Source organism: Odontesthes bonariensis, chromosome 2, assembly GCF_027942865.1.
Source record: "Odontesthes bonariensis isolate fOdoBon6 chromosome 2, fOdoBon6.hap1, whole genome shotgun sequence".
Lineage (NCBI taxonomy): Eukaryota > Metazoa > Chordata > Actinopteri > Atheriniformes > Atherinopsidae > Odontesthes > Odontesthes bonariensis.
In genome coordinates this window covers 906,002-928,370 of record NC_134507.1, presented here as the reverse complement: position 1 = coordinate 928,370, position 22,369 = coordinate 906,002, and the positions used below count along the sequence as shown (strand labels likewise).

Below are 22,369 nucleotides of genomic sequence, written 5' to 3'. Positions count from 1 at the left end.
TAAAAGTATCATCATGCTACTGGGTATTAAAGCAATCCTAAATAAGAAGGTTTTTAGCCAAATCCGAAGAGCTGAAGGCGACTGAGAGAAGACTGGGAGACGCCGACATAAAGAGCATTAAAATAGTCTGACCTTGAACTTATTAGGACAGCTTTCTCAGGGTCTTAAAGGAGGGTGGACTTATTTTCCACAGGAGTGCAGTTATAAAAACACAAGTTAACTTTCCCGTTGAACACTTTTAGGGCTCGACATGAAAACATTCTGCTTGTATTTCACTCTGAAACACAGTAACTGACACACAAACTACAAATCAGCATCCTGCATCCTGAGCAACTTCAGGATGCTCATTTTGCACTAATAACATTTGCACAAATATCATCATAGTGCAATATAATGTAAATTATCCATATACCCCATATTTCTTATTGGTTCAGTCTGCTCAGTTAAATTTAGTTTTATCTATCTATCTATCTATCTATCTATCTATCTATCTATCTATCTATCTATCTATCTATCTATCTATATCAACATCCTCCATCCTGAGGTCATTAAGTTGATCTAAAGTGCTTTATAAATAAAATATCTTATTATTATTATTATTATTATTATTATTATTATTATTATTATCATCATCATCATTATTAAGGCTGATTGGGTGTCTCACAGTTTTTAACAAAGTAAAAGCTGCTTCATCCAGTGTAGTTTTATCTTATTTTGTTGATAAATAAACACGCTGACTCTATCCGGAAGTATTTGTGCCTCAGAAACAGCATCAGAGTGAGATTCCCAATTTGGGATTATGGACGAACTGTTTTCCTAAATCTTTGTTTTATATTTGATTTTTTTCTTTTTTTACACGAGACTCCTTGGCACATATGTCAGTTTTGTTCAATAGTTTTCTTTTTTGCAAGAGTTTTGTGACTGTTATTCTCTTATTATTATTATTATTATTATTATTATTATTATTATTATTATTATTATTCTTATTCTTATCCTTATGCTCCCCTTGGCTGGCTTTTTTTTTTTTTTTTGACGTTACGTACACATTTATATGTCGTTATTCGGCTTTGTTGCAAATAAAGTTCTTTAAAAAAAAAAAGAAACAGCATCAGAGTGAGACCTCTCGACCCAATTCTCACTCTTTGTTCACACATTCCACAGATAGCTCCGCCCCCCGCACATGTAGACCTCGCCCCACGGTTCATGCAGTGGGCGGGGCCGCCGCTGCCCCTCGTGCTGCCACCTGTCAGGTGTTCATCACCCCGCGGACCTTCTCCGTCCCCCTGGCCGCCCTTCGCACTCTCTCTGCCGGCTGTAGAGGGGAAACATGGCGCCGCCGCTGAGCGACCAGCAGAAGCGGCAGCAGATCAGCGTCCGCGGCATCGCGGGGCTCGGGGACGTGGCCGAGATCAAGCGCAGCTTCAACCGACACCTGCACTTCACGCTGGTGAAGGACCGGAACGTGGCGACCTCCCGGGACTACTACTTCGCCCTGGCCCACACCGTCCGGGACCACCTGGTGGGGCGCTGGATCAGAACCCAGCAGCACTACTACGAAAAGGACCCCAAGGTAGAAAGTCCGCCGGACTCCATTTAAAAACCTGACCGCTAAAACGTTCTGTGACTTTGCGCAAAGTCAGAATCGTTTAAACATATTTTCCATTTGCTTTTTTGGAAGTTCAGACATCAAACACGAGTTCGGCATGAATTTAACCACCAAATGTTTCTTTGTGCGACGTGACACAAAGTTTAAAAACTTTACTTCTTGCAGTTGGTGAGTCCCGCAGTGGGCTGCTGACAGCGTAGAGGAAAAGTTGTTTTTGTAATCATTTCCTGAAAATATACGCACGTGTTACCTTTACAACTTATGCCGATTTCATCAAAGGATCTTAAGTCATCTAAAGAAGACCTTTAACAAAGTGTGAGGATTTATTTTCCCCGGTAATTATCAATGCAACAATGAGTTGGACTGTTTGTGAATGGAGTCTGGTTTGACTTTCTGTATGACCTCCGTGGAATAAAAAAAAAAAGGAGAAAAGTGACCGATTTCTGTCCAGTTGTTCATGCAGAACTGCCAAAGACTTTATATTTGTGCTATAATAGAATTCCACTCGACAGTCTTGAACTAACTTTGTAATAAGGTGCTGTGAGACGGTTACACCAGACTCCATTGAATTACCTTGTAGATGTAGCTTGTGCTTGATTGGTGATCCAGATAAGGTGATGCGGAGAGGAGCTGCCAGTTCAGGATGTTTCCTGGTCTCTGTTGTTCAGTTCGGCTGCACAGAACTAAATTTAGATGTCAGTCTGTGTGGAGGTAACGTGTTTGTACAAAGCAGATGGTGTTTTCTGGCTGTTAGCAGAGTGTTGGGCACCATGGCTGCATAAAGAAATGGGTAAGAACATAGTTAGAAACACGGAATTCGTCCTCCGCCTTTAACCCATCCAGGTTGTGGATCTAGGTTGGATCTAGGTTGGATCCAGGTTGGATCCAGGTTGGATCCAGGTTGGATCTAGGTTGGATCCAGGTTGGATCCGGGTTGGATCTAGGTTGGATCCAGGTTGGATCCAGGTTGGATCCAGGTTGGATCTAGGTTGGATCTAGGTTGGATCCAGGTTGGATCCAGGTTGGATCTAGGTTGGATCCAGGTTGGATCCGGGTTGGATCTAGGTTGGATCCAGGTTGGATCCAGGTTGGATCCAGGTTGGATCTAGGTTGGATCTAGGTTGGATCCAGGTTGGATCTAGGTTGGATCCAGGTTGGATCTAGGTTGGATCCAGGTTGGATCCAGGTTGGATCTAGGTTGGATCTAGGTTGGATCCAGGTTGGATCCAGGTTGGATCCAGGTTGGATCTAGGTTGGATCCAGGTTGGATCTAGGTTGGATCCAGGTTGGATCTAGGTTGGATCCAGGTTGGATCTAGGTTGGATCTAGGTTGGATCCAGGTTGGATCTAGGTTGGATCCAGGTTGGATCCAGGTTGGATCCAGGTTGGATCCAGGTTGGATCTAGGTTGGATCCAAGTTGGATCCAGGTTGGATCTAGGTTGGATCCAGGTTGGATCTAGGTTGGATCCAGGTTGGATCTAGGTTGGATCCAGGTTGGATCTAGGTTGGATCCAAGTTGGATCCGGGTTGGATCTAGGTTGGATCCGGGTTGGATCTAGGTTGGATCCAGGTTGGATCTAGGTTGGATCCAGGTTGGATCTAGGTTGGATCCAGGTTGGATCCAAGTTGGATCTAGGTTGGATCTAGGTTGGATCCAAGTTGGATCCAGGTTGGATCCAGGTTGGATCTAGGTTGGATCCAGGTTGGATCCAGGTTGGATCCAAGTTGGATCCAGGTTGGATCCAGGTTGGATCTAGGTTGGATCCAGGTTGGATCCAAGTTGGATCCAGGTTGGATCTAGGTTGGATCTAGGTTGGATCCAGGTTGGATCCAGGTTGGATCTAGGTTGGATCTAGGTTGGATCCAGGTTGGATCCAGGTTGGATCCGGGTTGGATCCGGGTTGGATCTAGGTTGGATCCAGGTTGGATCCAAGTTGGATCTAGGTTGGATCTAGGTTGGATCCAAGTTGGATCCAGGTTGGATCCAGGTTGGATCCAAGTTGGATCTAGGTTGGATCCAAGTTGGATCTAGGTTGGATCCAAGTTGGATCTAGGTTGGATCTAGGTTGGATCTAGGTTGGATCCAGGTTGGATCCAAGTTGGATCCGGGTTGGATCTAGGTTGGATCTAGGTCGGATCCGGGTTGGATCCGGGTTGGATCCGGGTTGGATCCGGGTTGGATCCGGGTTGGATCTAGGTTGGATCCAGGTTGGATCCAGGTTGGATCTAGGTTGGATCCAGGTTGGATCCAAGTTGGATCTAGGTTGGATCCAAGTTGGATATAGGTTGGATCCAGGTTGGATCCAAGTTGGATCCAGGTTGGATCTAGGTTGGATCAGGGTTGGATCTAGGTTGGATCAGGGTTGGATCCAGGTTGGATCTAGGTTGGATCTAGGTTGGATCCAAGTTGGATCCAGGTTGGATCTAGGTTGGATCCAGGTTGGATCCAAGTTGGATCCAGGTTGGATCTAGGTTGGATCTAGGTTGGATCCAGGTTGGATCCAAGTTGGATCCAAGTTGGATCCAGGTTGGATCCAGGTTGGATCTAGGTTGGATCCCAGGTTGGATCTAGGTTGGATCCAGGTTGGATCTAGGTTGGATCCAGGTTGGATCTAGGTTGGATCTAGGTTGGATCCAGGTTGGATCCAGGTTGGATCAGGGTTGGATCTAGGTCGGATCCGGGTTGGATCCGGGTTGGATCCGGGTTGGATCTGGGTTGGATCTAGGTTGGATCCAGGTTGGATCCAGGTTGGATCTAGGTTGGATCCAGGTTGGATCCAAGTTGGATCTAGGTTGGATCCAAGTTGGATCTAGGTTGGATCTAGGTTGGATCCAGGTTGGATCCAAGTTGGATCCAGGTTGGATCTAGGTTGGATCAGGGTTGGATCTAGGTTGGATCTAGGTTGGATCAGGGTTGGATCCAGGTTGGATCTAGGTTGGATCTAGGTTGGATCCAAGTTGGATCCAGGTTGGATCTAGGTTGGATCCAGGTTGGATCCAAGTTGGATCTAGGTTGGATCCAGGTTGGATCTAGGTTGGATCTAGGTTGGATCCAGGTTGGATCCGGGTTGGATCCGGGTTGGATCCGGGTTGGATCTAGGTTGGATCCAGGTTGGATCCAAGTTGGATCTAGGTTGGATCTAGGTTGGATCCAGGTTGGATCCAGGTTGGATCCAGGTTGGATCCAAGTTGGATCTAGGTTGGATCCAAGTTGGATCTAGGTTGGATCTAGGTTGGATCCAGGTTGGATCCAAGTTGGATCCGGGTTGGATCTAGGTTGGATCTAGGTTGGATCAGGTTTGGATCTGGGTCGGATCCGGGTTGGATCCGGGTTGGATCCGGGTTGGATCCAGGTTGGATCTAGGTTGGATCCAGGTTGGATCCAGGTTGGATCTAGGTTGGATCCAGGTTGGATCCGGGTTGGATCCAGGTTGGATCTAGGTTGGATCTAGGTTGGATCCAAGTTGGATCTAGGTTGGATCTAGGTTGGATCCAGGTTGGATCCAAGTTGGATCCAGGTTGGATCTAGGTTGGATCAGGGTTGGATCTAGGTTGGATCAGGGTTGGATCCAGGTTGGATCTAGGTTGGATCTAGGTTGGATCCAGGTTGGATCCAGGTTGGATCTAGGTTGGATCTAGGTTGGATCCAGGTTGGATCCGGGTTGGATCCAAGTTGGATCCAGGTTGGATCCAGGTTGGATCCGGGTTGGATCCGGGTTGGATCTAGGTTGGATCTAGGTTGGATCCAGGTCGGATCCAAGTTGGATCTAGGTTGGATCCAGGTTGGATCAGGGTTGGATCTAGGTTGGATCCAAGTTGGATCCAGGTTGGATCAGGGTTGGATCTAGGTTGGATCCAGGTTGGATCTAGGTTGGATCCAGGTTGGATCCAGGTTGGATCAGGGTTGGATCCAAGTTGGATCCAGGTTGGATCAGGGTTGGATCTAGGTTGGATCCAGGTTGGATCTAGGTTGGATCCAGGTTGGATCTAGGTTGGATCCAGGTTGGATCCAAGTTGGATCTAGGTTGGATCCAAGTTGGATCTAGGTTGGATCTAGGTTGGATCCAGGTTGGATCCAAGTTGGATCCGGGTTGGATCTAGGTTGGATCTAGGTTGGATCAGGTTTGGATCTAGGTCGGATCCGGGTTGGATCCGGGTTGGATCCGGGTTGGATCTGGGTTGGATCTAGGTTGGATCTAGGTTGGATCCAAGTTGGATCCAGGTTGGATCTAGGTTGGATCAAGGTTGGATCTAGGTTGGATCCAAGTTGGATCCAGGTTGGATCCGGGTTGGATCCGGGTTGGATCTGGGTTGGATCTGTAGCTAATGAATGGATTTGTAGCTAATGGATGGATCTGTAGCTAATGAATGGATCTGTAGCTAATGAATGGATCTTTAGCTAATGGATGGATCTGTAGGTAATGGATGGATCTGTAGCTAATGGATGGATCTGTAGCTAATGAATGGATCTTTAGCTAATGAATGGATCTTTAGCTAATGGATGGATCTGTAGCTAATGGATGGATCTGTAGCTAATGGATGGATCTGTAGCTAATGAATGGATCTTTAGCTAATGAATGGATTTGTAGCTAATGGATGGATCTGTAGCTAATGAATGGATCTTTAGCTAATGAATGGATTTGTAGCTAATGGATGGATCTGTAGCTAATGGATGGATCTGTAGCTAATGAATGGATCTTTAGCTAATGAATGGATCTTTAGCTAATGAATGGATCTTTAGCTAATGGATGGATCTGTAGCTAATGAATGGATCTTTAGCTAATGAATGGATTTGTAGCTAATGGATGGATCTGTAGCTAATGGATGGATCTGTAGCTAATGAATGGATCTTTAGCTAATGAATGGATCTTTAGCTAATGGATGGATCTGTAGGTAATGGATGGATCTGTAGCTAATGAATGGATCTTTAGCTAATGAATGGATCTTTAGCTAATGGATGGATCTGTAGCTAATGAATGGATCTTTAGCTAATGAATGGATCTTTAGCTAATGGATGGATCTTTAGCTAATGGATGGATCTGTAGCTAATGGATGGATCTTTAGCTAATGAATGGATCTTTAGCTAATGGATGGATCTTTAGCTAATGGATGGATCTTTAGCTAATGGATGGATCTGTAGGTAATGAATGGATCTTTAGCTAATGGATGGATCTTTAGCTAATGGATGGATCTTTAGCTAATGGATGGATCTGTAGGTAATGAATGGATCTTTAGCTAATGGATGGATCTTTAGCTAATGGATGGATCTGTAGCTAATGGATGGATCTGTAGCTAATGGATGGATCTGTAGCTAATGGATGGATCTGTAGCTAATGGATGGATCTATAGCTAATGAATGGATCTGTCTGTAACTCCCCACCTGAGCTGAGCCTGCTGTCTGTCCTCAGAGGGTCTACTTCCTGTCTCTGGAGTTCTACATGGGTCGGGCTCTGCAGAACACCATGATTAACCTGGGCCTGCAGAACGCCTGCGATGAAGCCATCTACCAGGTAGAGTTCCTCCTCGGTTCTCTGGCCTGAGGTCAGCTTTGTGTTTGTGGCGCTGCTCGTTCAGCTTCCTGCTAGTTTTAAAACCAGGACGGCGTCCTGTGTGTCTGCAGCTGGGATTGGACATCGAGGAGCTGGAGGAGATCGAAGAGGACGCTGGTCTGGGAAATGGAGGACTGGGACGACTGGCAGGTAACCTTAAGGCTTTAACAGTTTTCCCTCCCACGGTCCCTCCCCTGGTACCCCCCCTTGGTCCCCCCCCCCCGGTCCCTCCCACAGTCCCTCCCATGGTCCCTCTCCTGATCCCACCCACAGTCCCTCCCATGGTCCCTTCCATGGTCCCTCCCATGGTCCCTTCCACGGTCCCTCCCATGATCCCTCTCCTGATCCCTCCCACAGTCCCTTCCATGGTCCCTCCCATGATCCCTCCCACAGTCCCTCCCATGGTCCCTTCCATGGTCCCTACCATGGTCCCTTCCATGGTCCCTCCCATGATCCCTCCCATGATCCCTCAGGAAGGTCTTTGCTAACATCTTCCTTCCTCCTGGTTGCAGCCTGTTTTCTGGACTCCATGGCGACGCTCGGTCTGGCTGCGTACGGCTACGGGATCCGCTACGAGTTCGGCATCTTCAACCAGAGGATCAGCAACGGGTGGCAGGTGCGGCCTCCTACACAAGCTGCGCTCAGGGTGTTATGTGAAGAGGCGTTGACCTGTTGCTCCGCCCTGTGCAGGTGGAGGAGGCAGATGATTGGCTACGGTTCGGGAACCCCTGGGAGAAGGCGAGGCCCGAGTACATGCTGCCGGTTCATTATTACGGCCGAGTGCTGAAAACGGAGAGCGGGATGAAGTGGACCGACACACAGGTGAGACTCTGAGTGTTCTGAGCTGAAACCGACGGAGCACCTGGTTACTTCATAACCTGGGTGTGTGTGTGTGCAGGTGGTGCTGGCGATGCCCTATGACACTCCAGTTCCTGGTTACCGTAACAACACGGTGAACACGATGAGACTGTGGTCGGCTAAAGCTCCGAATGACTTCAACCTGCAGAACTGTACGTCTGATCCGGGTTCAGTTCACCCTGTAAACACACAGCACAGGTGTTTGGGTTCTGGTGGGAAAAACCTGGTCCTGTGGAACAGCTGCCTCCATCCAGGGTTCTGGTTCGTCAGGGTTTACTTGTGCAGAACCTGGAAATATCGATTCATCCGACCCAACATTTAGAACATGATGGGGAGATGATGAAGGGTTCTGCTGCTGATTAAGATGTTGGAGTGAGGCCCAGTTCAGCCCAGTTGATCCAGAGCGGCTCAGCCCAGTTCAGCCCAGTTCAGCCCAGTTGATCCAGAGCGGCTCAGCCCAGTTCAGCCCATTTCAGCCCAGTTGATCCAGAGCGGCTCGGCCCAGTTAATCCAGAGTAGCTCGGCCTAGTCCAGCCCAGTTAATCCAAAACTGCTCGGTCCAGTTCGGCCCAGTTAATCCAGAGCTGCTCGGCCCAGTTTGGCCGAGTTAATCCAGAGTAGTTTGGCCCAGTTCAGCCCAGTTAATCCAGTCGGGCTCGGCCCAGTTCAGCCCAGTTAATCCAGTCGGGCTCGGCCCAGTTTAGCCCAGTTAATCCAGTCGGGCTCGGCCCAGTTTAGCCCAGCTCGGCCCAGTTAATCCAGAGCGGCTCGGCCCGGCCCAGTTCAGCCCAGTTAATCCAGAGCTGCTCGGCCCAGTTCGGCCCAGTTAATCCAGAGCAGCTCGGCCCAGTTTGGCCGAGTTAATCCAGAGTAGCTTGGCCCAGTTCAGCCCAGTTAATCCAGTCGGGCTCGGCCCAGTTCAGCCCAGTTAATCCAGTCGGGCTCGGCCCAGTTTAGCCCAGTTAATCCAGTCGGGCTCGGCCCAGTTTAGCCCAGCTCGGCCCAGTTAATCCAGAGCGGCTCGGCCCGGCCCAGTTCAGCCCAGTTAATCCAGAGCTGCTCGGCCCAGTTCGGCCCAGTTAATCCAGAGCAGCTCGGCCCAGTTCAGTCCAGTTAATCCAGAGCAGTTTGGCCCAGTTCAGCCCAGTTAATCCAGAGCAGTTTGGCCCAGTTCAGCCCAGTTAATCCAGAGAAGTTCGGCCCAGTTCAGCCCAGTTAATCCAGGCGTGTTCTGTCCTCTGTTGCTCCGCAGTTAATCTGGGAGATTACGTGGAAGCCTTGCTGCACAGAAACCTGGCCGAGAACATCTCCAGAGTTCTGTACCCCAACGATAACGTGAGTCCGACCCGACCCGACCTCGCACACAGCGGGATGGCGGCGGTGCTGACCGGAAGGTAACGGCTTTGTCTCCGTAGTTCTTCGAGGGGAAGGAGCTGCGTCTGAAGCAGGAGTACTTTGTGGTCGCCGCCACGCTGCAGGACACCATCCGCAGGTTCAAGTCCTCCAAGTTCGGCTGCAGAGACCCGGTCCGGACGTCCTTCGACACGTTCCCTGAGAAGGTGAAACCTTCTGAAGGAATTCTGAAGGATCTTTGGGGGGCGGGGCTGCTGCTCATTGGTCGGCCTTCTGCGGCTCTGGTCTCAGATTGTCCTTCCCGTCCTGCCAGGTGGCGATCCAGCTGAACGACACCCACCCGGCGCTGGCCATCCCCGAACTGATGCGGATCCTGGTGGACGTGGAGAAGCTGGACTGGGACAAGGTCCGTGGGACCAGGGGAGGGACCAGGGGAGGGACCGTGGGAGGGACCAGGGGAGGGACCGTGGGAGGGATCATGGGAGGGACCATGGGAGGGACCAGGGGAGGGACCAGGGGAGGGACCAGGGGAGGGACCATGGAAGGGACCAGGGGAGGGACCAGGGGAGGGACCAGGGGAGGGACCAGGGGAGGGACCATGGGAGGGACCATGGAAGGGACCAGGGGAGGGACCATGGAAGGGACCATGGGAGGGACCATGGAAGGGACCAGGGGAGGGACCAGGGGAGGGACCATGGGAGGGACCATGGAAGGGACCATGGGAGGGACCATGGAAGGGACCAGGGGAGGGACCATGGGAGGGACCATGGAAGGGACCATGGAAGGGACCATGGGAGGGACCATGGGAGGGACCATGGGAGGGACCAGGGGAGGGACCAGGGGAGGGACCAGGGGAGGGACCAGGGGAGGGACCATGGAAGGGACCAGGGGAGGGACCATGGAAGGGACCAGGGGAGGGACCATGGGAGGGACCATGGAAGGGACCATGGAAGGGACCATGGGAGGGACCATGGAAGGGACCAGGGGAGGGACCATGGGAGGGACCATGGAAGGGACCAGGGGAGGGACCAGGGAAGGGACCATGGGAGGGACCATGGGAGGGACCATGGGAGGTGACTAACCCGTGCGTCTGTGTGCTCAGGCGTGGGACATCACCTGCCGCACCTGTGCGTACACCAACCACACGGTGCTGCCCGAGGCGCTGGAGCGCTGGCCCGTCGCCATGTTCCAGCAGCTGCTGCCCCGACACCTGCTTATCATCTACGACATCAACCAGAGACACCTGGACGTAAGGCCGCCGCTCTTCTTCTGCGCTTTGATTCAATCCCGACACGGGCTGTAAGCGTCCGCCTTCTGTCCCAGAGGGTCGCGGCCATGTTTCCAGGCGACGTGGACCGTCTGCGGCGGATGTCTCTGATCGAGGAGGGAGACCCCAAGACGATCAACATGGCGCACCTGTGTGTGGTCGGATCCCACGCCGTCAACGGCGTGGCCATGATCCACTCGGACATCATCAGGAACACCGTGTGAGTTTCCAGAGGGCGCCTGCTCGATCTGCTCATCTCAGGCGTCCCTGACTCAGTTCCTCTTCTTCTGCAGGTTTAAAGACTTCTATGAGATGGATCTGGAGAAGTTCCAGAATAAAACTAACGGCATCACTCCACGCCGCTGGCTGCTGCTGTGCAACCCCGGCCTGTCTGAAATCATCGCTGAGGTATCGCTGCACACGCAGAGCGTTTACCCACAATGCATTTCGCTCCTGCCCGAGCCGAAATCAGCCGGCCTGAAGCTGATTTCCCTTAAGCTCTAAACTCTGTAAACTTTAGCAACATTTGAAACATTTTCAGGCGAGAAAGTAGTCGTTTAGATCCCCAACGTGTTGAAAACCTGACAAAATACCGGCTGTTTACAATTTTGTTCCCACGAATTCGGCGCTACTAAAGCTAGCCGCAGTGAGCTAACGCACTTCCTGTTATTTTCACAAAATAAAATACCCGTTGCCTTTTATCATAGGGAAAGCCATTACCATACAATTGGTGCTTTTGTTTTGAAAACAGGAAGTGAACCTACCCTCGTTGTAGCTAGCTTGAAACTGCCGTTTTGACAGGAAATGACGATCGGCGACGTCACGTTACGTTGCATCTTGGGTAGTTTGAGTATGAGTAGTAACCTCATGATGCATACCCAACATTTCAGAGAATCTAGTATGCATCTGGGAACTTCTGCTTACTCAAACTCGCATACTAACTCATACTAAGTTAGGAGGAGTAGTAGGAGTATGCGGTTTGGAACACAGCCAAAGACACACCTGCCTCCCTAAGACTGGTTCTGATCTGTTGGACGGGCCTTTGGGGATTCTTCTTCTTCCTTGGCCCACCTGTGCATTCTTTCTTCTTCATGACCTTGTTGCTTTTCTTCCTGCAGAAGATCGGAGAAGACTTCTTCACAGACCTCCTCCAGCTGAAGAACATCCTCCAGTTTGAGGACGATGAATCCTTCATCAGAGACGTGGCCAAAGTCAAACAGGTAGCAGCAGAAACCGACCCGCCGGTGAGGCCTCGCCCTCTGGTCCGTCCTCTCACAGGTGTCCGTCTGCCCTCAGGAGAACAAGCTGAAGTTCGCCTCCTTCCTGGAGGAACACAACCGGGTGAAGGTGAACCCGGACTCCCTTTTTGACATCCAGGTGAAGAGGATCCATGAGTACAAGAGGCAGCTGCTCAACTGTCTGCACGCCATCACGCTCTACAACCGTAAGAGTTTCTGAGTTTCTGATGTGTTTTTAGTCCAGAACACCAGCAGGTCCAAGCTGCAGGTACACCTGCAGTTTGAATCCTTCTCACACGGCATGGACCGTAAACCAGGACACGGTGCTGCAGTTTGAAGCTAAAAAACTGGAGAATTGGTTTGATTAACCAGCTTTAAGCCCCGCCCCCCTTAATAAAGAAAGTCCCACATTAACACATTAACATCTCATTTCTACCAGCACATAACAGACAGGAAACGTTTGGCCGTTAGCTCGTGCAGCTAACAGGAAACGTTTGGCCGTTAGCTCATGCAGCTAACAGGAAGTGTTTGGCCGTTAGCTCATGCAGCTAACAGGAAGTGTTTGGCCGTTAGCTCACGCAGCTAACAGGAAGCGTTCATATGGAAGATGTCCGGGTGAAATTTAGAGAAAATTAACCAAAATATTTAACAATAGATGTTTTGGTTCAAATCTTGGATTCAGACGTTCTCTTTTTATTTATGTGATGGATTAATATTCAGAATATATTGGTGACATGAAATGTTGTTTGTCTTCCAGTAAACATTTTTAAAGAGTCATTTTGGTTTTTGTGGGTTTGCTGCCCCCTGCTGGAGAATCTGATTCAGTTTCTTTTGTTTTTCAGGAATCAAACTGCAGCCCAAGCGGCGGTTTGTTCCCAGGACGGTGATCATCGGAGGGAAGGTGCTGCTCGTTTAGTCTCAGATGTGAAAACATCTGGAGGAGTCCAGTGTTCTCATGGGGTTCCACTGTGTCGCCCCCTGCAGGCAGCTCCAGGGTACCACATGGCGAAGAAGATCATCAAGCTGATCACGTCGGTGGGTCAGGTGATCAATAACGACCCGGCGGTGGGAGACAAGCTGAAAGTGATCTTCCTGGAGAACTACAGAGTGTCTTTGGCTGAGAGAGGTGAGAGCATGGAGCCCAGGCGCTTCTCTTTCCTCCGAGTCCTCCAGAACCTTCTTCTCTGGAGAATCTGGACTCGTTCAGGGTTCTCTTCCATTTCATTTTTGTGTTGTTTTTTTATTTATGCAACGAATTTGCCAACTTTTTTAGCCAAAAAAATCAAAACAATTAGACAAAACATTCAACTAATCTGTGTCTAAAACCTAGAAATAACTCTGACGTTATGTCACAACTAGGGCTGGGCACGTTAACTCGTTATTATCGCATTAACTTAACTTAATTATTTAACGCTGATGATTATTTTATCGCGCATTAACGCAGGTTTTATTATTGTAAAAGTCTGTGTGATAAAATAGTGATAAAATAAAGATAAACTAGCAGGTAACATCACCGCTACAGCTGTGAAGCTCACGGAGCTAACCGGCGCTACTTCCTGTTTTTACTTGTTTCAACATAAAAGCATGTATTTCAAAATAAATGTAAAAAAACTCCTGCATTTACAGCCAAGTTGAATTGTCTTCTTGCTCACAGGCTTTTATTTTGTTAAAATATGTTGCTCACAGGCTTTTATTTTGTAAAAGTCTGTTGCTCACAGGCTTTTATTTTGTAAAAGTCTGTTGCTCACTCTGCTGGTTCTGGTCCTGGTCCTGGTTCTGGTTCTCAGTGATCCCGGCCGCAGACCTTTCCGAGCAGATCTCCATGGCGGGAACGGAAGCTTCCGGAACAGGAAACATGAAGTTCATGGTGAACGGCGCGCTGACCATCGGCACCATGGACGGAGCCACGGTGGAGATGGCCGAGGAGGCCGGCGAGGAGAACCTCTTCATCTTCGGTTTGAGGGTGACGGACGTGGAGGAGCTGGACAGGAAGGGGTGAGGTCACTTCCTGTTCTCAGAACGGTGATGATGCTGAAGATGATGCTGATACAAAACAGTTCAAAGTGCTTCACATAAAATAAAAGCATTGCAGCAGGGAGTGGAAGAAGCATTACAAATATAATAATAATAAAAGAAAATAAAAAAAATTAAAAATTTAAATAAATACATAAAAGAATATAAAGAGAAACAGATAAAATCATTTAAATGATTAAAAGAATATAAAGAGAAACAAATAAAAATAATTAAAATACATAAAAGAATATAAAGAGGAACAAATAAAATCATTTAAATTAATTAAAAAACCAGAAACAGTCCAGATAAGTTCAAAGATATCGTGCAGATTTCATGCATAGACACACGAGAACAGAAATGTCTTTAACCTGGATTTAAAAATGTCTCCATTTGGTGAAAGTTTAATCTCCACTGGCAGTTTGTTCCACTTGTTTGCAGCAGAACAGCTAAATGCTGCTTCTCCATGTTTAGTCTGGACTCTGGACTGGACCAGCTGGCCTGAGTCCTTGGATCTCAGAGCTCTGCTAGATGAGTTTCACCTGATTTAACAACAAAGATCTGGACTACTGAGTTCACGTAACTCAACGACGGCTTACCCAAACACTACAAACAAACTACTGCAGATTCAAATATAGCACAGACAACCAAACATTGCTCTGAACATGAACTGTGAAATCTTAAAGTTAAAAAGTGTCAAGTTTAGTCCCCACTACAAGTTCAAAAGATCCCGGACAAGCCCCCAATGAATGTCATGACACGCTTGTTGGGAAGCTACAATAACTGGAGACCGAATACTGGAGTTAAATGAGGTTTTGGTTTCTTATTATAACCCAGCCAGCATCCATAAGTAATCCACCAAAATGGGCCCAACTTCTCCACATAAGAGGTCACCTCTAAGAATCTTCCTCACACCTTGTAGGCATCATTGAATGCTGATGTGCAGGCAGGTCAACACACAAAGCTACAACACTAAGTCACCACATAGTTGCTCATATAAAGTATTTAACCTGTCTGCCCTTAACATAAGACCATCAGTAGCAAACAGTTTCCGTTAGCCAACGAGTTCACGTAGTCCCCACTACAAGTTCAAAAGATCCCGGACAAGCCCCCAATTAATGTCATGACACGCTTGTTGGGAAGCAACATTAACTGGAGACCGAATACTGGAGTTAAATAAGGTTTTGGTTTCTTATTAAAACCCAGCCAGCATCAACTCTCAGCAATGATACCAGGCATGCTTTATGAACAGCTTCTCGATACAAACCAATCCAGCTTTATTTATAAAGCACATTTAAACCAGCAAAGTTGAACCAAAGTGTTGGAATGAAGCCAATTAGAATAATTAAGTCCATTCAAAGATTCAAAGAGACCTAAGCATGCGGATCAGAAAACTAGGACTGAACCACCTGAGCCACGGTCACCTATTCATGTGGCATATGTTTGAATAGATATAAGGTTACAACAGATATCTGTAGCATCTTTTCATGAAGTCATAAAGTGCAATTCAGGATTTCTGTAAAGATGTTATTAGCAACATTTCGACTGCACACGTGAAGGAGGAAATGTTGACTTTCTTCAAAGAATGCATAACAGGAAGCGTTTGGCCGTTAGCTCATGCAGCTAACAGGAAGCGTTTGGCCGTTAGCTCACGCAGCTAACAGGAAGCGTTTGGCCGTCAGCTCGTGCAGCTAACAGGAAGTATTTGGCCGTTAGCTCTTGCAGCTAACAGGAAGTGTTCATATGGAAGTTGTCCAATCCAGGAAATGTTGACTTTCTTCAAAGCAAGACTACAGTTGAGGCCCAAGTTCGATCAGACGGGGTCGCTGTGGTCATATGAAGGTGGTGCCAGAGAACTTCAGAATAACAAGCCTTAGGAATGATTTTGTTTCCCGTTTTCTGCAGCTACGATGCTACAGAGTATTACAACCGTCTGCCGGAGCTGAAACTGGCTGTGGACCAGATCCAGTCCGGCTTCTTCAGTCTTGCAGAACCAGATCTGTTCAGAGACCTGACTGAGATGCTGATGAAACACGACAGGTAACTGTTAGCTTAGCTTAGCACAGAGACTGGGAGCAGGGTGAAACTGTTAGCGTAGCTTAGCACAGAGACTGGGAGCAGGGTGAAACTGTTAGCGTAGCTTAGCACAGAGACTGGGAGCAGGGTGAAACTGTTAGCGTAGCTTAGCACAGAGACTGGGAGCAGGGTGAAACTGTTAGCGTAGCTTAGCACAGAGACTGGGAGCAGGGTGAAACTGTTAGCGTAGCTTAGCTCAGAGACTGGGAGCAGGGTGAAACTGTTAGCGTAGCTTAGCACAGAGTCTGGGAGCAGGGTGAAACTGTTAGTGTATCTTAGCACAAACATTGCAAATAGGGGAAACCTGTTAGCATAGCTTAGCACAGAGACTGGGAGCAGGGTGAAACTATTAGCGTAGTTTAGCACAGACACTGGGAGCAGGGTGAAACTATTAGCGTAGTTTAGCACAGACACTGGGAGCAGGGTGAAACTATTAGCGTAGCTTAGCACAGACACTGGGAGCAGGGTGAAACTATTAGCGTAGCTTAGCATAGAGACTGGGAGCAGGGTGAAACTATTAGCGTAGCTTAGCACAGAAACTGGGAGCAGGGGGAAGCTCTGACTTTATGACCGTTTCTCTGTCGTCCTTCATGTTGTCCTATGTTGTCTCCTACAGGTTTAAGGTGTTTGCAGATTATGAAGCCTACGTCAAATGTCAGGAGCGAGTTGGTAAACTGTACGAGGTAATCCAGAACATCCATGTTTCCTTTAACACACTCATAACGAGTCTTTTCTGTGCAGAAGCTAAAAGAAAAGGTAGCTGGTTTAACATGTTTGAAGAAGCACGAGGACGAGCTGAGAATGGATGTCGGCAGTAAACAGACTTCAGGTTCATATTGCACTCAAAAACAAACAGGAAGTGATGTCATCGAGACCTATTTTAATCTGAACTACCTACTAGCACAAGCACACCATCATATCGTCCTTAATGTGTCTTAATGTGCCCATCAGAGAAGCTTCAGCCTGTTAATGTGAACTAACGTTCTGAGTCCCATCAGAGTCCAACCGGAACAAAAACAGCTCATTTTATCAGACGTGTTGTGTCTGTAACATCAGAAACTGCTGGTTAAACTGCTGGTTAAACTGCTGGTTAAACTGGTAGTTAAACTGCTAGTTAAACTGCTAGTTAAACTGCTGGTTAAACTGCTAGTTAAACTGCTGGTTAAACTGCTAGTTAAACTGCTAGTTAAACTGCTAAAGACAATAAAACAGGAAATAAGAGGCTTTATCAGGATTTCAACTGCAGTAAAACAGTTTATGAAAGCTGAGACAGCAGGAGAGAAGCTAACAGATGTTAGCACAGCTAGATGTTAGCTAGGAAGCTAACAGATGTTAGCACAGCTGGATGTTAGCTAGGAAGCTAACAGCTGCTGATCTGTGGTCCTGTTATCAGCATCAGGAGGAATGTTTGGTTCAGATCATCCAGAAATAAAATAAAGCACATTTATTTTAGCTGAATCTGGTTCATGGTGGACATTTTCTCTTTTTTTTTGACAAATATCTTTATTGATTTTTTTCTTTTAATTAACAAACAACCACATACAAAAACAAAGCAACAAGAACAAAAGAAGGCACATTAACAGACATAATCATCAAGCACAAACAGTAAGTAGATACAAAATCTGGAAATGAACATTCACAGTGAAGAAAGTAAAAAGAATAACATGAGCAGAAGAAGAAGAAAAAAAAAAGTTATACAATCTCCGACAAACCCCCTCCCTCCAAAAACTCCATAAACGAATCCCAGATCTTAACAAATCTGTTATATTTCCCCTTGATGGCTATACAGTGAGAGTCCTTCAGCACACATCTGCTTACTTGGCCTATACATAGATTTACATGAGAGAGCGATTTTATGTTTAGCTTCACGTATACATTATATGACCATTGATTTCTCATACTTACTGAGTGTACAATTATCTGGGAAAAGTCCCAGAATACAGAGCTTAGGGCACAGTGGAAGATGTGTACCAGTGATCTCAGACAAAGTCGTAATTATCTCCTTCCAAAATACTATTAGGATAATGGAACAAGCCCCTTTATGTGTACCACATTTAACACATAGATCAGGTGTGTTAGGATCAATACGATGTTGTACTACTGGAGTAATATATGTTCTCATCAGCCATTTGTACTGAAGTAACTTAAACCGTGTATTTATCGTTTGAACTCGGCTTTGTAAGCACACACAGCTATCATTTCAGTAGTGTTCAGGGAAGGCATGTCTAAGGAGTTTTGAGTTTGTTTTATGAAATGTCTAATCTGCAAATATTTAAAAAAGTGTTTGGCATCAATGTTAAACCTTTGCTGAACATCAGTAAAACGTAAAAGAACATCTTTATCGTAAAGATCTGATGTTTTGTTGATACCCTGATTAGCTCATATCTTAAAGTGATACTCCGGAGTAGATTCAACCTGGGGTCATTTGAACCGTGATATCCAGCCAAGTAGCCCACCCGCAGTTTTTCCGATATTGGCTGAACATCAGCTGAGTTACTGAGTTATCCCGAATAGCTTCGTACAAGCGCTAATGGACCCTGGCAGTATCTCTAAAATTACCACACTAAAATCACATGCCATGACACCAAACTTCTACAGTAGTACAAATATGGTCTGTACTCACAAAGCGATGCATTTGGAAGTTTGAAAATAGTCCAGGAGTTTATTATTATCAACACAAGCCTGATAGCTTCTCTGCAGCTAAAGCTGCGTCGACGTCACTTCCTTGATCTGGGAGCTTCAAAGTAAGATGAGGGTTGATCTACTACTGTAGACAACAAAGTATATGCTATATTCTACATGTTTTTTTATGATTTTTTATGTTGTAGAGTTGTGAATTTATTTTATCAATGGAGAAATTGAGCAGCCTTGCTTTGTTGTCTACAGTAGTAGATCAACCCTCATCTTACTTTGAAGCTCCCAGATCAAGGAAGTGACGTCGACGCAGCTTTAGCAGCAGAGAAGCTATCAGGCTTGTGTTGATAATAATAAACTCCTGGACTATGTACAAACTTCCAAATGCATCGCTTTGTGAGTACAGACCATATTTGTACTACTGTAGAAGTTTGGTGTCATGGCATGTGATTTTAGTGTGGTAATTTTGGAGATACTGCCAGGGTCCGTTAGCGCTTGTACTAAGCTATTCGGGATAACTCAGTAACTCAGCTGATGTTCAGCCAATATCGAAAAAACTGCGGGTGGGCTACTTGGCTGGATGTCACGGTTCAAATGACCCCAGGGTGGATCTACTCCGGAGTATCACTTTAAAGCCAAGATCATTCGTACCTGGTGTGAAATTTCTATTTCCCCAAATGGGAGTAAATTGGGATAAAGCAGCATTTTATTTTAAGTAGTTCAAAACCTTATGCCAGACGATCACTGTATTTTTAACAAAAGGATTTAGGGTACATTTTTTTCCAAATAGAAAGATTAGCTGAGTGGAGATATAACTTAAGAGGGATTTTGGTGGTTGTCTTCTCCTCGATCCTCGCCCAGTTAGGGAATGATGTAGTCTCAAACCAGTATGAAGCCGCTCTGCAGCCCAATGGTATCCTTGGAGAAAAGGGTACCCCCCCCCCCCCCCCCCCCCCCCCCCCCCCCAGCAGGGTGAAACTGTTAGCGTAGCGTAGCTTAGCACATCCCAGAGACTGGGAGCAGGGTGAAACTGTTAGCGTAGCGTAGCTTAGCACATCCCAGAGACTGGGAGCAGGGTGAAACTGTTAGCGTAGCGTAGCTTAGCACAGCCCAGAGACTGGGAGCAGGGTGAAACTGTTAGCGTAGCGTAGCTTAGCACATCCCAGAGACTGGGAGCAGGGTGAAACTGTTAGCGTAGCGTAGCTTAGCACATCCCAGAGACTGGGAGCAGGGTGAAACTGTTAGCGTAGCGTAGCTTAGCACATCCCAGAGACTGGGAGCAGGGTGAAACTGTTAGCGTAGCGTAGCTTAGCACATCCCAGAGACTGGGAGCAGGGTGAAACTGTTAGCGTAGCGTAGCTTAGCACAGCCCAGAGACTGGGAGCAGGGTGAAACTGTTAGCGTAGCGTAGCTTAGCACATCCCAGAGACTGGGAGCAGGGTGAAACTGTTAGCGTAGCATAGCTTAGCACATCCCAGAGACTGGGAGCAGGGTGAAACTGTTAGCGTAGCATAGCTTAGCACATCCCAGAGACTGGGAGCAGGGTGAAACTGTTAGCGTAGCATAGCTTAGCACAGCCCAGAGACTGGGAGCAGGGTGAAACTGTTAGCGTAGCATAGCTTAGCACATCCCAGAGACTGGGAGCAGGGTGAAACTGTTAGCGTAGCATAGCTTAGCACAGCCCAGAGACTGGGAGCAGGGTGAAATTGTTAGCCTAGCTTAGTACAGAGACTGGGAGCAGGGTGAAACTGTTAGCGTAGCGTAGCTTAGCACATCCCAGAGACTGGGAGCAGGGTGAAACTGTTAGCGTAGCGTAGCTTAGCACATCCCAGAGACTGGGAGCAGGGTGAAACTGTTAGCGTAGCGTAGCTTAGCACATCCCAGAGACTGGGAGCAGGGTGAAACTGTTAGCGTAGCATAGCTTAGCATAGCCCAGAGACTGGGAGCAGGGTGAAACTGTTAGCGTAGCATAGCTTAGCACATCCCAGAGACTGGGAGCAGGGTGAAACTGTTAGCGTAGCATAGCTTAGCACAGCCCAGAGACTGGGAGCAGGGTGAAATTGTTAGCCTAGCTTAGCACAGAGACTGGGAGCAGGGTGAAACTGTTAGCGTAGCATAGCTTAGCACAGCCCAGAGACTGGGAGCAGGGTGAAACTGTTAGCGTAGCGTAGTTTAGCACAGCCCAGAGACTGAGAGCAGGGTGAAACTAACGCTAACAAAAGGGCAGGAACAGATTGGTCAGGAAAACGACCACGTCATCAGCAAAGAGAGCTGTTTTAGACATTTTCTCTTTTGAATAGTTTTTATCGTAAAATATTTCTGATCCGACTCAGACAGAACGCTGGTTTATCTGAATAAGTGTTTGCTGCTGCCTGAGTTCTGATGTACGTACCCGTGACCCGTTCAGAACCCCAGAGAGTGGACCAGGATGGTGATCCGGAACATCGCCGCCTCGGGGAAGTTCTCCAGCGACAGAACCGTCGCTCAGTACGCCTGCGAGATCTGGGGCGTGGAGCCGTCCGGCGTGAAGATCCCGCCGCCCAACGAGCCGCCATTCCAGAACCTGAGCAGAACCTGAGCAGAACCAGAACCTGAGCAGAACCTGAGCAGAACCTCAACAGAACCAGAACCTGAGCAGAACCAGAGCAGAACCAGAACCTGAGCAGAACCAGAACCTGAGCAGAACCAGAACCTGAGCAGAACCTGAGCAGAACCTCAACAGAACCAGAACCTGAGCAGAACCTGAGCAGAACCTGAGCAGAACCAGAACCTGAGCAGAACCTGAGCAGAACCTCAACAGAACCAGAACCTGAGCAGAACCATCATTTTCTGGCCTTATGAACAACCACTGAGATGAATAAATGTCACAAACGGGGAAACCTTGACATCAACGTTCTTTCCTGGTTTCTGTTGGAGCTCAAACCAGAACCGGCTGATTCCGAGCTGAGCATCTTCCCCAGAGGGATCGGCTCAGTTTGAAGCTCCGGGATCAGCAACATTAACCAGGAAAGGAACCTCTGAGTGGTGTAACGGCAGCTGAAGCGTGACTGCACCCAGCAGGTTAAGCACTGAATTAAACCATCAGAAAACTCCTGACTTTGATCAGGATGAAGCAGCTTTAAAAGCATCTTTGGCCCAAATAAAATCTTTACTTCGTCACCTGTTTAAAAACAATAAAAATGTTGATATTTAATTTGTTTCCTAAATAAAGAAATTCATGAAAATGATAAATTATAGATGATTCATATTTTGCTCTTTACGTTATTTTTTTATATAAAATGTCGTCGCTCAGATTGAACTGAACCACAATTTATCCAGAATTAAACCTCGAGGCCTAAAATACAAGAAGTACACACTGAACATGTGGCTCAATACATCTTAGTTATTCTAAGTTCTCTTATGGCAATTTCTTTACATTTAAATGTGATAACTTTGCATTTAAATGTGATAACTTTGCATTTATATGTGATAACTTTACATTTAAATGTGATAACTTTGCATTTAAATGTGATAACTTTACATTTAAATGTGATAACTTTGCATTTAAATGTGATAACTTTGCATTTAGCAGAGCAAACGGCTGAACTTAATTCCAGGAAATCTCTTCATCCTCTTAACTTTCCCCTGAATCGGCAGCTTTGAGCTTTGGTCCCGTTTCCTCGTTGGTCCGCTGGCAGCTAAAAGCAGAACTTTGAGGTTTTCATGTCTCAGATCCGTGTTTTCCTCTTTAAAAAATCACTTCAGAGCCTCACAGCTGAAGTTCGTGTTATCGTTGGA

The 22,369-nt window shown here is 47.2% G+C and overlaps 1 protein-coding gene across 6 annotated transcripts; it reads left to right on the top strand.

Annotated features, from left to right (window-relative positions):
- Nucleotides 1-1,203: 1,203 nt before the first annotated feature.
- Nucleotides 1,204-21,837, top strand: pygb (phosphorylase, glycogen; brain). 6 transcript variants are annotated; one of them, XM_075473654.1, is made up of 21 exons: nt 1,204-1,570; nt 7,016-7,117; nt 7,228-7,306; nt 7,669-7,772; nt 7,847-7,978; nt 8,055-8,166; nt 9,267-9,349; nt 9,430-9,573; nt 9,681-9,773; nt 10,470-10,616; nt 10,691-10,854; nt 10,928-11,042; nt 11,753-11,854; nt 11,931-12,078; nt 12,715-12,773; nt 12,857-12,998; nt 13,660-13,867; nt 15,788-15,922; nt 16,575-16,641; nt 21,000-21,166; nt 21,402-21,837. In XM_075473654.1, the coding sequence occupies exons 1-21, from the start codon at nt 1,328-1,330 to the stop codon at nt 21,403-21,405; spliced, it is 2,550 nt and encodes an 849-aa protein (XP_075329769.1). In that variant the 5' UTR covers nt 1,204-1,327; the 3' UTR covers nt 21,406-21,837. The 6 variants fall into 6 exon arrangements, with proteins under 6 accessions (XP_075329769.1, XP_075329725.1, XP_075329751.1 ...); XM_075473610.1 differs by having other exon boundaries at nt 1,205-1,570; nt 21,385-21,837; XM_075473636.1 differs by lacking the exon at nt 21,402-21,837 and adding an exon at nt 21,341-21,361 and having other exon boundaries at nt 1,205-1,570; nt 21,000-21,195.
- The last annotated feature ends 532 nt before the right edge of the window (nt 21,838-22,369 follow it).

What these genes read in the sequence shown, in the direction of transcription:
- pygb (XM_075473610.1), top strand. Translation starts at nt 1,328, where the DNA reads ATGGCGCCGCCGCTGAGCGACCAGCAGAAGCGGCAGCAGATCAGCGTC. An exon ending in AGGACTGGGACGACTGGCAG is followed by an intron (nt 7,307 to 7,668) that starts GTAACCTTAAGG and finishes TCCTGGTTGCAG; the next exon opens with CCTGTTTTCTGGACTCCATG. An exon ending in TTCTGTACCCCAACGATAAC is followed by an intron (nt 9,350 to 9,429) that starts GTGAGTCCGACC and finishes TTGTCTCCGTAG; the next exon opens with TTCTTCGAGGGGAAGGAGCT.